General features: G+C 39.7%; 2 protein-coding genes across 3 annotated transcripts in view; one reads left to right on the top strand and one right to left on the bottom strand.

Annotated features, from left to right (window-relative positions):
• The window catches only part of LOC129719120 (uncharacterized), a 35531-nt gene extending 22281 nt beyond the window's left edge, over positions 1-13250 (top strand). For both annotated transcript variants that reach the window (XM_055670542.1, XM_055670541.1), the window contains 6 exons: positions 35-682; positions 743-1060; positions 1126-1470; positions 1530-2121; positions 12366-12538; positions 12595-13250. In XM_055670542.1, coding sequence (XP_055526517.1) covers positions 35-682; positions 743-1060; positions 1126-1470; positions 1530-2121; positions 12366-12538; positions 12595-13042 — 2524 coding nt within the window. In that variant the 3' untranslated portion in view covers positions 13043-13250. The remainder of the gene's footprint in view (positions 1-34; positions 683-742; positions 1061-1125; positions 1471-1529; positions 2122-12365; positions 12539-12594) is intronic.
• A 588-nt stretch (positions 13251-13838) lies between these two features.
• LOC129719121 (uncharacterized) lies at positions 13839-15409 on the bottom strand. The gene is made up of 3 exons (XM_055670544.1): positions 14866-15409; positions 14358-14803; positions 13839-14217 (listed from the first exon to the last, which is right to left on the bottom strand). Exons 1-3 carry the CDS (start codon positions 15069-15071, stop codon positions 14027-14029), a joined length of 843 nt encoding a protein of 280 aa, XP_055526519.1. The 5' UTR covers positions 15072-15409; the 3' UTR covers positions 13839-14026.
• Positions 15410-15711: the final 302 nt, after the last annotated feature.

Genomic DNA, 15711 nt, shown 5'->3' with positions numbered 1-15711 from the left:
TGTAAATAAACGATTCAATTTGTTAATATTACAGATTCGCGAAATTCGTAATTCGTTGCGGTTCAGTTCAGGTAGTGGCCGGAACGATTCATCGTTACACCGTTGATTTGTTAGATAGTAACGACGAAGTTACAAGCACCTGTAAAGTTAAAATTTATACCCCTCCGGGCGATGATTCCGATTATAAATTTGACTGTCAGGAAGCGTCGTCCCGGCGAGTTGCTCGAGATGTCGAGCGAAAGAAACTCGGCAAGATACCAAAAGTCGGCTCACCCTCCGAGTTGACGCCCGAGGAGTACAACAAACCGGAGCACTCCGAACGAATTCGGGGTATTTTGTTGACTTCGTATGCTAAAAGTTCCGACAAGAAGTACCAAATAGTTGGAGCAACTCAGCAGTTGGTAGCTGGTCAGCTGTTCACGTACAGATTGATTTTCAATGACGATCCCGACAAACGGGTTTGTAAGCTGACTTCTCATGAGAAACCATGGCTCAAGGAAAAAAATCCAGCTGAGGCACAGAAGGTTTCGTTTTCATGTCCGGACGCCCCAGCCAAGAGTCGTACTCAGCGATCGGTTTGCGCCGGATGCCCTAGTACTCTGTCGCCCGATGATTTAAAAGATGACGAACATCTGCAACGCATCAATAAGATTCTCGTTGCAACCGGTGGCACCGCTCAAAAGTAAAAGCAAAATTACTTTCAACGAGGAATTTGCTTGTTTTTCAATTTTTTTTATTGTAGAAAGCCAGAAATTCTCAACGCGACATCACAGGTTGTAGCTGGAATCAAGTACACCTATTACATCGCGTACACCGTAGATAATACAAGGAGAGTTTGCAAATTGACCTCCTGGGAGCGGCCGTGGCTTGGTGAGTCCAAAGATGCATATGTCTACAACTCCAGTTGCGATGGTCAGGATGAAAGAAATAGAGTCAGTAAATCGCGCCAGAAGCGAAACGTTGGTGCGTTACGGCCACTCTCCGACGAAGAACTCCAACGCGAAGAACATATTTTGCGTATCAATGACATCCTAGTTGCTTCCGGAGGGCTCAAGCAGGAGTACGTTTTTAACATAGTCCAACTGATTGTCCAAAATTAAATACCTAATCATGTTGTAATTTTAGCAAACCAAAAATTATCAACGGAACCGAACAAGTTGTAGGAGGCATGAGCTACACGTACTACATTTCGTACCCCGTTGATGATGGAATCGAAAGGATCTGTTATTTGAACTCATGGGAGCGGCCATGGTTAAAAAATAAGGATCAAACAAAGAATCGCAAATACAAGTTCCACTGCGATGGTTCTGACGAAGATAAGAATTCGCTCAAGCGGAGGCAACGTCGTCATGCCAAAAAAGTCGGAGGTTCGAACGAGTTGTCACTGGAAGATTTGAAAGATAGGAGTCACATCGAACGAATCCGTGCCGGCCTGGTGGCATATAACGAGGAAAAATCCAAATCGTACCAGTAAGTTCTGAACACAACTTTGTGTTGTTTTTCTTACTCTAGTTATCGGTGTTTTACAGAGACTTCGAGATCCTTAAAGGATCAGTACAACTGGTCGCAGGTTCGTTGTACAAATACACCTTTAAAGTGAAGGACGAACCGAGCGTTGTTTGTAAGATCTCGGTGTGGGAGCGTGTCTGGTTAGATACCATGGATCAACGCAAGTACAACGTCAAATGCGATGGAGACGATGATCCTGAACATGAGCAGCAATTGGCCGCTGCAAAGCGATCGACACGGTCCATACGACCACATCGTGACCAAACGGAGCGCTACTCACGTGGAGTTGACCATGCGCGTCATCTGTTCGAAAAGTTCAAGCTGAGACACAACCGAACCTATCAGAGCACGTTCGAGCACGAGATGCGGTTCCGTATCTTCGAGAACAATCTATTCCAAATCGAACAACTAAATAAGTACGAACAGGGAACGGCTAAGTACGGTATAACGCACTTTGCCGATATGACTAGCGCAGAGTACAAGCAACGCACTGGATTGGTGGTTCCGAGCGAGCAAGAACGAAACTTGATCCGTAATCCGATGGCTGTAATCGACGAGAATATTCAACTTCCGGAAGCGTTTGATTGGAGGACGCTGGGGGCAGTTTCGTCGGTAAGTTTACGTAAATCATTCGATTTTAATAGGAATGCTGCCCATAATTCAAAAATAAGCTAAGGCGACATCCATCAATTACGTAACGTAAAAACACCCAATTTTTGGACCCCCACGTAACGCTGTATAAGATTTTGCTTAACAAAAATGCTCGTTTTTGGAGAGTCTCTCCAGAGATTTTGTGTTACGTAACGCTGATCTTACCTCCCCCTCCCCAGGGCTGGATTTAGGCGCTGGGGTGGGGGGGCGGTTAAAATCCGTTTGTGAGGTCTTCTTTTCTTAAAACATTTAGAAATAACGTTCTGGAAGGCGACGAGCAAAAAAGGTCGCCTGAGAACTAGCAGGGCCCCTTGAATCGGGAGGTCCGGGGTATAAGCCCCCTTTGCCCCCCCCCCTCAAATCCGAGCCTGCCCCTCCCCTATGTAACAAATCGTAGCGCTCAAGGGTGACCATGAAAAAGGCTGTATTCGATGTATTTTACTTTTAAAAACTCATAACTTTTGAAAGGTAATTACTATCAATACTATCGATTCTATTTAATGAACCACAATATAATTGAAGGCACATCAATAAAAACTTGTTCACAACTGGAAAATGCCTCTGATGAATTCATTGATGAAATGATTTCATCATATCAAGCTAGATCATCAAGCAGAGATGTTCCTTGGTGGAATGAGAAGCTGGTAGAATTAAGGAAAAAATCTAGACGATTGTTCAATCGAGCAAAAGTCACTTTAAACTGGGATCACTACAAAAAAACCCTGACTGCATACAACAGAGAATTGAGGCGTGTCAAAAGACAGGACTGGAGACGGGTCTGCGAAGAGATCAATAACGCTCCAACAGCTGTGAAGCTGCACAAAATGCTTTCAAAAGATCATTCAAATGGTCTTGACAATCTTAAAAAAGAGGGCGGCAGTTTTACAGTTGATTCCGCTGAAACTCTGGAAGTAATGATGAGAACTCACTTTCCAGGATCAACACCCATATCCGGGGAAGTACAGGACTCAGATGAGGCAGGAATTTTATGATCAACTGAAGTCTATCTTAAAGTTTGTGAAATCTTCACGCCTGGTAGGGTTGAATGGGCATTGAGTTTTTTTCAACCTTACAAATCTGCTGGAAAGATGAAATCTTCCCAGCACTGCGCCAACAGGGAAAAGAAGCTCTTATTCCCCAGTTGACAGAGCTTTTGAGAGCCAGTGTTACCAAGAGCTACATACCAAAAACCTGGAGAAAGGTTCGAGTTGTCTTTATTCCTAAAGTGGGAAAAAGAGCCAAAACGACTCCCAAAGCCTTTAGACCCATCAGTCTCTCCTCTATCCTGTTAACCGTTATGTACTCGGCAATTTTAACATACGTAAGTACTCGGCAGGTTACCCGGGTACCCACCAAAATGGAATGCTTCTTACTTCTTCAATTCTTAACCGATTTTCGATCTTGACCCGCCAAAAGATTGGAAAATTTGTCTATTTTTAGTATACGGTACCTAAAGAGCCATAAGTCATTATATGGTTCCCGTAAATCCGGATCTTCGGGACCATGTTCAAGATCGGAAATCTGCTTCGAAATGGCCGTTTTCGGACAACTTATCAGATGGACTCAAAATGAATGAAAATCGACTCCTGGAAAATTCGAAGCACCCCTCTAATAAGATATGTCCTCAGGAAGGAGTACTTTCACCCTAATTGTGGTCCTTAGTTGAGCATGAGCATGAGCATGATTGACCGCCCGCGGTTGCTACTCCGTTATTGCCAGATCAGCTGTAATTACACAAAGAACCAACAGATGATGTTTGGGACCAACATGCATCCTCAATGTGTAAAAACAGGTGACCTAAATCTTTATATTAGGCAATACCAGCGCCGGCCGCATCCGAATGCAGGTCAAAGAAGGAGTTTGTATAGGAATATGTTGACGTGATACTCGCTTTATTGGAAGCCGAGAACACCTCTGCACTTCCACGAGAAATCACTGGGATGTTGGATAAAGGGGAAGGTATACAGCAGGGTTCGTTTTGGTAAACGATGCGCTAATGTCGGGTTCTTCAGAACAAGTGCCGCGTCTACAAGTTTATTACATCCGCCACGATATTCATAATGTGATTCGAACTTATTTAGTTTGACAATGTAACACCGCAACAATAAAACGTACGCGAGGATACAGGATTTTTGACTAAACCGAGACAACCTCAAATTACCGTATGTCTCCTCGTAAGGTGATGCTCTTTATACCTTAAACTATTGCGCGTTGTTGTTCCATCTGTAGATAATATGACCTCATGGAAGGTACCGACGCGGGGGTTGAAATGATATTTATCGACTGAACGAAATCTACTTCGATTTCCGATGTAATAATTTAGATGCAACGCGCGAGCAGTCTCCGACTTAACGTTGATGAAGATGAGAAAGATATGATGAAATATCTGGGTTCACTTCGCGAAATCACCACACGCCGGAAGTCCATATATCAGCAAAACTCGCCCGGGCTGAATACGCGTTTACACCGAAGCGTTACGAACAACCGCTTTAATCCCCCCGGCCGACACATACGCGCAGGAACTCGGCGTTTACGTCGATTATCTCCTAACAATGTACGCCTAATACGCCTAATAAATATGAAAATTGGCAATGTTCCATGCATCCAAAGCCTCAACAATTTAATAAAAGCAAATATACATATAAGCCTGAATATATTTTTAAATTTATTGACAAAGTGCCGAACTAGTCATAAATATAACAAATTATGTAAATCAACTGGTCAAAAGCTATAACAATCAAAAAATCAAAGCATATGATTCCTGAGAAACACATACTCCAAACTCCACAAACCACACTAACACTTTGTGGAAAAAAATAAAACTTGTTACTGAAACCCTGCGGAAAAAATACCCCGCACACAATTTCAACGATGAAATCAAAATCTCTCTGTATCTGTTTTCTCACATAAAGTAAAACTAGAAACAAGTATCAAAATATCACTTTACAATACAGACAAGACAAAACGTATACTTAGCTTTCATCTCTGCATTTTCCAGTTGTTTTCATCGTTTTTGGACTTTTCTTTAAATAGAAGTACAGTGGCAACATGCATGTATGCCTTCACACACTCGTTTAATCCATACAACATTTCATTCGTTGAAAAGAGATAGCACATAAACACTGTAAACGGCGATGCATGGTTTTGATCTTATTGGCAAATTTTCACTTCAAGTTTAACTAGATACAAGCCAATTATAATTTGCACTATGCCAATGAATAAATCCCTAATGAGCATTCAATCAATATAAAACTATGTGGAGCAGCTGCTCGAAAAACACTCTCCTTATTGTATGTAATAACACCACACACTCCACACTTTCAAACCGTCGCCAAGACAGCGATAGAAAAAAAAAACAAGAAAAAATAAACACTTCGGTGAATCTAAAAAGCAACGCAATAATATTCAATTTTCACAATTAAATTCACTTTTTTTTGTGGAACTTCACACTTTTCGCACTCAGCACATTTCAATAGAACACCTGTATATATGTTTAACAGTTCTTTAGGTGTAAAATAACCGAAAATCACCAAACAATGTGATGATTTCAAAGCAGGAACCAGCTGGCCCTTCACCCTTATTGTGGTCCTTAGTTGTAGACAAACTCCTTGAAAGGCTAACAGAACTAGGATATGAGGTAATTGGCTACGCAGACGATGTAGCCATAATAGTTCGTGGGATATTCGATGACATGATATCTAATCGGCTACAAACTGCGCTCAAATCTACTTCAAAATGGTGTAGAGAAGAGGGTTTAAATGTTAATCTTCTGAAACTGCTATAGTACCTTTTCCCTAAAGGGTAAAGCAAAATTTGAACGGCCTGTTCTAGACGATGTTCAAATTCAGTTTGCAGAAGAAGGCAAATACCTCGGTGTAACTTTGGACAAAAAGCTGAATTGGAATTCTCATCTAGACAAGACTATCTCTAAGGGTACAAATGCCCTTTGGGTTTGTAGTAGAGCCGTGGAAAAAACATGGGGACTACGACCAAAATCAGTCCATTGGATTTATTCGGCAATTGTTCGTCCGAAGATCACATACGCTTCACTTATATGGTGGCCTAAAATAAATGAGGTAACCGCTCAAGCGAAGCTTGGTAGGCTTGCCTGTATATTAATAACTGGGGCAATGAAAAGTACACCATCAGTTGCTTTGGAAGCACTCCTTTATATGCTACCTTAACACAAATATGTAAAGCAGCAGGCTGCAAAAAGTGCTTTGCTATTTGAACGTTTTAATAAGATCTTAGATGGTGACCTTGTGGGACACCTAAAGATCCTTGAGGAATACAGACTGAATTCTGATGTTAGAACAATAGAAGATTGGAAGACAACAAAGACAAACTATGACATTCCGTTCAAAGTAGTTAAGCTAAACCGCTATGAATGGAGGAGGGCCGAGTCTACGTCCAGGTCCTGTTGTGTTTTACACAACAGGTTGGATCAAAAATGGGTGAAAATAATTGAGCTGGGGTGTTTGGCCCCGGAACCAGTAGAGCTATACCAATGGACCACAGTCCAACGGTATTTCAAGCAGAAATTCATGCTATTATTGAATGTGTGAATATTTGTTTAACAAGAAAATATAGATTTGCGAAAATCTGCATATTTTATGATAGCCAAGCAGCTTTGAAAGCACTTAAAGCTTTTACATGTAAATCGAGGCTAGTGTGGGAATGCCTTCTTTCTTTAAGACAATTGGCCAGTAGGAATGAAGTTACTCTATACTGGGTGCCCGGCCATTGCGGCATTGAAGGAAAAAGGAAATGAAAAAGCCAACAGTCTAGCAAAAGAAGGCTCAGCATCAAATTTTATTGATCCGGAACCATTCTATGGAGTCCCAGAATGCGCTCTAAGGACTGAATTTAGAACTTGGGAAATGTCCAAGGTAGAATCAAGCTGGAACGCCACGGATACATCCAGACAAGCTAGAAGATTTATCACACCGAGTGCTGTGAAAGCTCGGATCTTACTAAAACTGAATAAAAATGATCCTCGGGTACTAATGGGTCTGTTGACCGGCCACCGGTCAAAACTCAATCTACAGAATGTTGGTTTTGCCTTGAAACCGAAACTGCAACTGTGGAGCCAATCAAAGGATGTCAATATTTGAAAAAGGGCTACTAGAGCCCCATGAAATTTGGCATTGTGATCCTGGTAAGGTAATAGAATTCATAAAACGGGTCGACTGGGATCGGGTATTATGTCAACCAGCAGGGCCGGCGTCACATTATCTTCCCGAGTGGGTAGTAAGGAATAGGGAAAGTTCATGGGTGACGAAGGCGTAGTCGGGTATGGGGTTGGGGGTTGGCCTTCTGATACCTAAACAAAATTTTACGAAAAGTCGACAGTGCATCAACAATAGGGTGCCAATGGAATGTTTAAGAGAAATTAGTTTTTCGAATTGCGTTCAGTAGTCATGTTTCCCATTAATTTCTCATGGAAGGCAATTATATAGGCTCATTTGCAAAAGTAATTCCACGCCCTTGCGAGTGGCTTGCCGAGAGTTTACCGGAACATTCGCCATCGTGGACATGCGTGTAGGCATGTTTTTGAGTTCTTTTTTCGTTCTATTTATCAATTCCTCCTCAATTTTCGCGTCAAGATTGTTGAGGTAGTTCTCACACTTCTGGTTTGTCCAGAAACTCTGGATGGGATGCAGCTGGGAACGTTGGGTGGGTTGGCCGACCTGGGTACCGCATCGATTTTCAGCCGCTCCATCTTCTCCAACGATTGCTTCGAGTAGTGGGCCTGAGCACCGCGTCTTCGCCCTTACGGTATTTCTTGATAAACGACGTAAACTACCGGTAGGCACCTCGTACTATAAATTTCCCCGTTTACGGCCAGTACGGAGCTTCTCGTTGATTGTCAGGTACAGCAACACCTTCTTTGGGAACTTGGTGTGTGAAATGAATTTCACCTCAGAGGTCACTTTCTTCGTGGGTAAAGTAAAATATGGAGTGCCCTGCCAGTTGTTGTCATCCAGGGTGAGATAGGTCTAGGCGTGGACCACCATCATAACGTCGCAATTCGCCGGAAAAATCGAAACCAATGAATGGGACTCCCACTTTCTGATGTCCATGTTCACCAGGTACTTTTCCACTGTTTGGCCGGTTGAACCGACTTCCCGATCAAGCGTACGCAGCGATGTAGCCACTTCTCCCTCGGTTATCCTCTTCAGCATTCTTTGGAGCTTCTTGTCGCTCAGGGCGTCGGCCGTCCGGAACCGGTCTTTTTTTCGATGCTCTGATTGTAGTCCAGCAGTGCCAAGATGTTGTAGATATCGAAACAAGCGTAACCGGCGTCCCTTTTCCGTACATTGTCTGTTTTCGACGCGACGTGGTAACGTTCTTTGATCGCGCACACTTCTGAATGGAGTAGCTTCACTGTTTTCGCCATTATAGTTAGAGTTTGAGTAAATTTTTTTCTGCTGACTCATGGGTTACTATAATTGATGCTTCATGGGTAGTTTCGTCAGTGCGTGTAAAGGTAAACTCAAGAAAAATCGGCCCTTTATGAGCATTTTTTTCAATGCTAACGTTGGGGCTCAACCATTTTGTCTTCTCGAAAAACGTTTCCATCCAAAATTTGAGCCTAATCGAACTTCTGAGAGGGTTTCACTTACAGTCGTGAAAGTCTTACATTTTTGACCAACCTAAAATGCACAAGAGTAGTTCTCGAAGTTTTAGAAATCGATTTTTTATAGCAAATCTCGTAGAAATGCATGAAATGTCGAGAACTGATGTTGTTTCATATAAATTTGTTTTAAAAACAAAAAATAAATTTCAGGGACATGGAACTTTTGCGTTGGGAGACTCGAGCTACACCAGAACACACAAGAGGCACTCTTAGCTCGAACATTTCCTTTATCGATCAAAAAACTGTAACTTTGACCGCCTCAAGGCTCTACTGCCCAAAGTCCGATTGAGCTCAAATTTGGCATGGGAAATTTTTACGAGAAAACAAAACTTGAGAACTCTATCGTAACTGTAATTCAGAACTCTATCGTAAATGAAACAATTTAAAAAATAATCTTTTTCTCTGAGTAACGTTACAACTGTACGTAAGTCTGTAGATTTATAACCACTCGCTCAACGATATCCATCAAAAAATCTGTCGCTCGCAACAGTACTTTTTTGGTTTTGTCCGATAATTCCGTGTGGGTAAGTACCCACATGAATATTTTCCGAGTGGGTTCTACTACCCATACTACCCACATGAAACGCCGGCCCTGTCAACCAGTGTCCATCACACCTCAATTGTGATAGGATAATCGACTATTACCAAATCAAATATTGGTCATACAACAATAGTCCTTACTATTGGACGCAATTGTGTTTCAACCCTACAGGGAAAAAAGGTAATTACTTCTTGTTTAAGAAAAAATGCCAAAAAATATATATAAAATTATTGAAATTTTTGTCATGTTTTTGCATTGAATTTACTCAAATTTAAAAAAAAATCCGAAAATTTCTCCATTCATAGAGTCAAATGTGTCCTTTAAATTGAGACCAAGAGATATTTTTTATGTTTGCCCCAAAAAGAATAACAAAAAACAAACAAATGAAAAACGCATATTTTGTGATGAAAAACATTAATAACTTTGAGTAGAATTGAGATATTCACGATGTCAGCATTGCAAAGTGTTTCTTTTAAAAAGCCCTAAAAGTCGTTCAAAGACAATTTTAAGGTGAAAATTGAATAAAAGAGTTAGAGCGCAAAATGTATTTTTTAATATAAATCGGTTATTTTCAAAGATAGAGAAAAACTTTTTTTAACAAAGTTACTTAAAATTAACGGAGTTATAAAATTATAGAAAAAAATTTTCTTCTATCTACAATGATAAAAAAGTTAGATACTTGATTTCATCGAAGTGTGTTATTAACTTTCGAAAGATATTTTGTGCTAGAGCCTGGTGGTTACTGGCGTCTTTCAGGTAAGCGATCGTAAGGCCATTGCGTCAAATTTTGATCTTTTTACAAAGAATATTTGATATGACAAGAATTTATTTGTTGTGCCGCGAAACCCAATGATCAAAAAGCGTGACTTTTTCCTTCTGTCATTAATGAATTTACATTCTTAGAAATGCTATTTACTGCCGTTCCGAGCATAGTTGTCCCAGCGTGCATAGGGTTTGTGTAGAACATGGGACTACTATGATTGGAACGGCAGTTTAGCTCTTTGATGAGAGATAATATTGAAGAGAAGATTCAGATTTTATTTTGGATCTGATGAGAAAAAATAGGGAAGTGGATTGTGAGATTATCATGGCAGGACCCGTAGCTTTTGAAAAGCACAGCGTGGTGGAGCTGTTTTTTTCTCATTGATGCAATAGCTCGAGCCTCACGCTTCCGCAACGGTTTGACCGGGTTGCACGAAACAATTGTCTCGTCGTCCTTCTTGTCCTCACTTGTGCTTTCGTACTGTTTTAAAACATGGCATATCAATGTTCTATTGAATCGTTATAATTGAAAAAAAAAAAAAAAGTTAAAGAGGTTGTTTATAAGATACGACCGCAAGGCTAACGAAGAATTACGACAGCCTGTCTTATGTCACACGTGCCGAACTTTTCTGTTTGAAATCGGATTTATTTCGTATATACCGCTTGTTATGCACAGTATCAACTAATCGTAATAAACATGACACTGCTGTGCATTTGCGGCAGCATCAAACCACAGTTGCAGTTTAGTAATAACCATCCGTTATTAGGGTGTCCCAAAAAAATCGATGTTGAAAAAGTCAAGGTGCTCAGCCTTAAATTGAAAGATAATGTTATTTATAGCATTTTTGTAGAACATTTCGACTTTCTAAAAAATTGTTTTCAGGTTGCTCAAACGTGATTTATGAAAAAATGACTTTTTTAAGCTACAAACCCACTCTTTTGCACTTTTTTCAATTCTGTTCGATTCATACATTTTTCCATATATTTTTTTATTTTTTTTGAATATTTTACATGGTTCAGTTCAGCATTGCATTTAGTTTTTTGACTCCCAGAGCCCATTAAACATCACAGAAAAATTAATTTTTCCTATAATTTATGAGTAAAACCCTTCAAAACACAAATAAAACAATTTTTCTTGGCTTGCAAATGCTGAAAATTGCGGTTTCCCATCTGTTACAGATGATGAATCTCAACTACTTCAACCACATAAGTGTAGAGCACCAAAAGGTGCTATTATATTTCACAACAGTAACAACACTGGCAAGTTTGTTCAATTATCATCATTTCGGATAACCATTCGCCGATGATTCTAGTTCTCCCGTTTTCTCTAGTAGAATTGCCTGCCACTTCCAATAATTCTGCAGCTACCGAAAACTCCATAACAGCCGCCAGATAGACAGGTGTTTAAGTATCAACGCGTCCAGCGCGATCATCCAAAATTGAAACTCGGCTTTTCTTTCTCCGTCACGATCAGCAACCAACGTCCTTGTGGTATCGACACAGTCATGGAATGAATTAAACATAAAACACAAAGCGCGCATTGTTAGTCAACTAGGTATATTCTGTCGACCTAGAAAAAGAAGCATTGTGCGACCAATCAGAGGTCGCCATTTGCGTTTCGACAAGGCTTGACAATTTTCAATAGTACAATAGTTTTAACAATCAGATTACAACTTTCTGCATTTGGACGGGTACTTAGATGATTTTCCAATCGATTGCTGCAAAAAAGACGGAAATCAGTTGGAAACTGACTGAGTTTAAAACATTTGAAATTGGACAATTTTCGTGACGCTCTCATTGTTTTTGGTTTTTGAAATTGGATCCCTGTATTGAAATTGGTCCCCTATATATATTGCCGTAAGACGTAATTCTACGTCAAAAAAAAAACGGCCACTGCATTCGAAACTCTTGGCGGGTGGCATTTTCCTGCAGATTTCTCTGTTTCAACTCAACGGCAAGGATTCAGCACATATGAAAGGTATACTCGATAAAAAAGTTGTCATGGACAGTCAAAATATTTTATACTGGCAAAATACTTAACCCTCTAGTGCCCAAGTTAATTTCTAAACGGGCTTCGGTAAAATCACTATGAACCATTATGAACACTTTTTAAGTACATATTGAAGCTTTTCAAAACTTCGACTGAAGCCCGCCAAATGGCGGTATTGGGCACTAGAGGGTTAAAAATGCGTTTTTCTCGATTTTATACCTATGGCATATTAGCCAATTTTTTAATTATATATATTCTGTTAATTCCCACAGGTGAAAAATCAGGGCAATTGTGGATCTTGTTGGGCCTTCAGCACAGTAGGTAACATTGAAGGATTGCAACAAATCAAAACTAAAACGCTAGAGGAGTACTCGGAGCAAGAGCTGCTGGATTGTGACACCGTAGACAATGCGTGCCAGGGTGGATACATGGATGATGCTTATAAGTAGGAGAATCTTATTTGTAATGTTTCGTTCAGATAAACAAATATCTTTATTTTAGGGCAATCGAAAAACTAGGCGGACTGGAACTAGAAAAGGAATACCCTTACCTTGCGAAGAAGCAAAAGCAGTGTCACTTCAATAGTACCTTAGTTCACGTCCGCGTTAAGGGGGCGGTTGATTTGCCGAAAAACGAAACGGCTATTGCTCAGTTTCTAGTTAGCAATGGACCTGTGTCCATAGGACTGAATGCCAATGCTATGCAGTTCTATCGAGGCGGAATCTCGCACCCGTGGCGCCCGTTGTGCAGCAAAAAGAATTTGGACCACGGTGTGTTGATCGTTGGCTACGGAGTTAAGGAGTATCCGATGTTCAACAAAACTTTACCCTACTGGATTATCAAGAATTCCTGGGGTCCAAAGTGGGGCGAGCAAGGCTACTACCGGGTTTTCAGAGGCGACAACACCTGCGGTGTTAGTGAAATGGCCACCTCGGCTGTTTTGGAGTAGATGTGAATCTTGAACAGAACAAGCCACTACTCGCTGTTTATTTTATTCTCAAAATTGCAAAACACCACCATTTTCAAACAGACAATTATTTACGGTGTGATCCAATAAATTGCAGCTCTTCTCGTGTTATATATACTCTAATAAGCTTAGAACTAATATTAAATCCTACCAAAAGCATCAATAAACTGAACAGAAATCACTCAAAATAGAGCGTTGACTCGTTCTCCAACACTAACATCAAATTGTAACATCGATTTCTACTCTACATTTCGATCCCAGAGAGCAATTCTTCGTAAATGCATTCTTGGTTTTGGTGCCCAATTTTCAAATTTTTAACCTCCATTTCCTTTTCCACCAGCTTATTTTCCTTAAGAGAAAATTATTTAAAACTCTAAAAACATTACATTATCAAGTGAAACTTCAGCAAAATATATTACGGTGCATCGTTTCTGACAAATAATACTATATATGAACACTTTTTCTAAGTCCAAATACTAATAACATACAAGAGATACCCTATTAACTGAAACACCACGTGACTTCCAATTCCGGTCACAGCTTGTTTCTATTTAAAATACTATTCATAGCTCCATATACTGTATCTGATGAGAGATTTTTCTAATTTGACAAACCCTCCAGTTTAAATCTGTTCAGTAATGAAAGCCATGTTTCGAAAATTTGAGAACTGGTGGCAAAATATTACCTTGATAATCTAGATCTAGATGTTTGTGCAGAGTATTATATACAACTGAATAAAACAAATATCACAAAATATTTCCTTGTAAAACACAACGCATTATCATTGTAGTATTGAATTTTATTGAAAAATTGCATTTTCACGAGATATGTTTACAGTTACATAACAGAAGGAAACAAAAAAAAACAAAACATTCCGTTTATATAGGATCCTGTATCTACATTATTGTACGTAACGAGTTGAGAATTACTTGACTCATCCTATTTGACAGGCTTATAAATTGAACACTACTCATCTGCATCTAACGCGCCCAAAGCGATAGCTTCCTTTTTAAGGGCCACGTTGGCCACTCGCAGTATTTTGACCTGTTCCGCTTGGCGTTTCAATCTCTGGTTGATCGAAATATCATCCTGATTCGACAGAGTTCGATCCGGTGAGTCTTCTTCGGATTGCTGACGCAATGATTTTGTCAATCGTTCTGCAAAATAAATACAAGTTGTATAATAAGCACTATGCTTATATTTAACCTTGGATTCATATTTCTGAGAATTCGGATTGAAGCCAAAGCCGTAGTTTCAAAATATGGGACAAATATTCATTGTGATAACAGATACTCACTAATCGCCGGTATGTAAAAGCAAGCAAGTGCTATTGTTTCCAAGCAGCAGAAGATGGAAATAAAAAGTTGGGGGGAAATATTCCAGCTGGCACTGAGTTCTGTAATGTTCGGAACCCCATCGCAGATATTCGATGCACTGTCGCTTACGGCAAACAATGTCTGAATATTGGCTTGGATTGCGAGCAATATAATATTCCAAAATGACACAATCTGGAGTGGTGCCTTTCTGTAGCATGTCATATCCTGGTATAGGTTATAATTCTGGTTGATTAACAGTCGACATGATGGTTTGATTGATTCATGCAGAACATACGTTGCAACCCAAAAAGTCATTCGAAGATAGACTATCGCAAAGTATACATGACAGGCATAGCTGTGTCCGGGTGGGTATACTACTAAACACAACCCAGTTACGCAGATTAATGCGGATACCAACCAGTGTATGCTAGTGAATTAAGAAAAAGATAATACATATAATTATTAGGTTGAGTGCTTGTTGCTTCTAACCTGAAGACGATAATCATGAGACCGGCTCGAAAAGTTCTCCCACAAAGAACATCCGGATCGGATATAATACTCGCTTGTCGCTGAAGATAAGATTCGTTGGGTTTGCAGTCCTCCGCAATAGGTGAATCGTTTTGGTCGATGCGAAAGTTTGTCTTCTTTTTGGAACTCAGCAGAGGGTCACTTTCACGTGTTGTATTATTCATCATATTTACTAACCGGTTTTATAAATATACGGATTTATTATTTGCCCAAAGCGAGGTGCACTATAAGGTAGTACAAATCAGAGAACAATAAACATATTGTGATAACCTTGAATGGCTCAGTTATACCAGTTTCTCTAATATTGTTTGTGATTGAGAAATACTCATCTTTCACCCATTTAGTTGCCAGAAAAAATAAAAAAAAATATTTTCGCCTTAGTCTTAGGATAATTGAAGCCGAACTTTCTTCCAATCGCAAGTTTTTTCTTCCACTAGTTAAATAGTAGAGCGTTCAATTAAATAATGTATTGAAGAAAAATTGGATTATAACATGATAGTTTATGAATTCCAAGATACTACCAACCTAAATTACAGTTTTTTTCATAGAAAAATAAAAAAAAAACAACTGAGAGACATATATTTGGAGTTTTTGAAGTAGAATACTTCTCTCAGGAAGTTCGGCTACATAGGGATGTGAAATGAAAATCTAAAACCGAAAAAAGTGAAAAATATGTCCAATTTCAAATGCTAATAAATCGGTTAGTATTCAATGGATTTCCTTCGTTCTTGCAGCAATAGATTAGAAAATCTTCTAAGATTCTTCCCAAAATAAGATAATTGTAATTTTATTATTCACACTATTGTA

The sequence above is a fragment of the Wyeomyia smithii genome, chromosome 1, assembly GCF_029784165.1.
Source record: "Wyeomyia smithii strain HCP4-BCI-WySm-NY-G18 chromosome 1, ASM2978416v1, whole genome shotgun sequence".
Classification (NCBI taxonomy): domain Eukaryota; kingdom Metazoa; phylum Arthropoda; class Insecta; order Diptera; family Culicidae; genus Wyeomyia; species Wyeomyia smithii.
The sequence above is the reverse complement of the archived record's forward strand: the minus strand, read 5'-3'. Positions and strand labels throughout refer to the sequence as shown.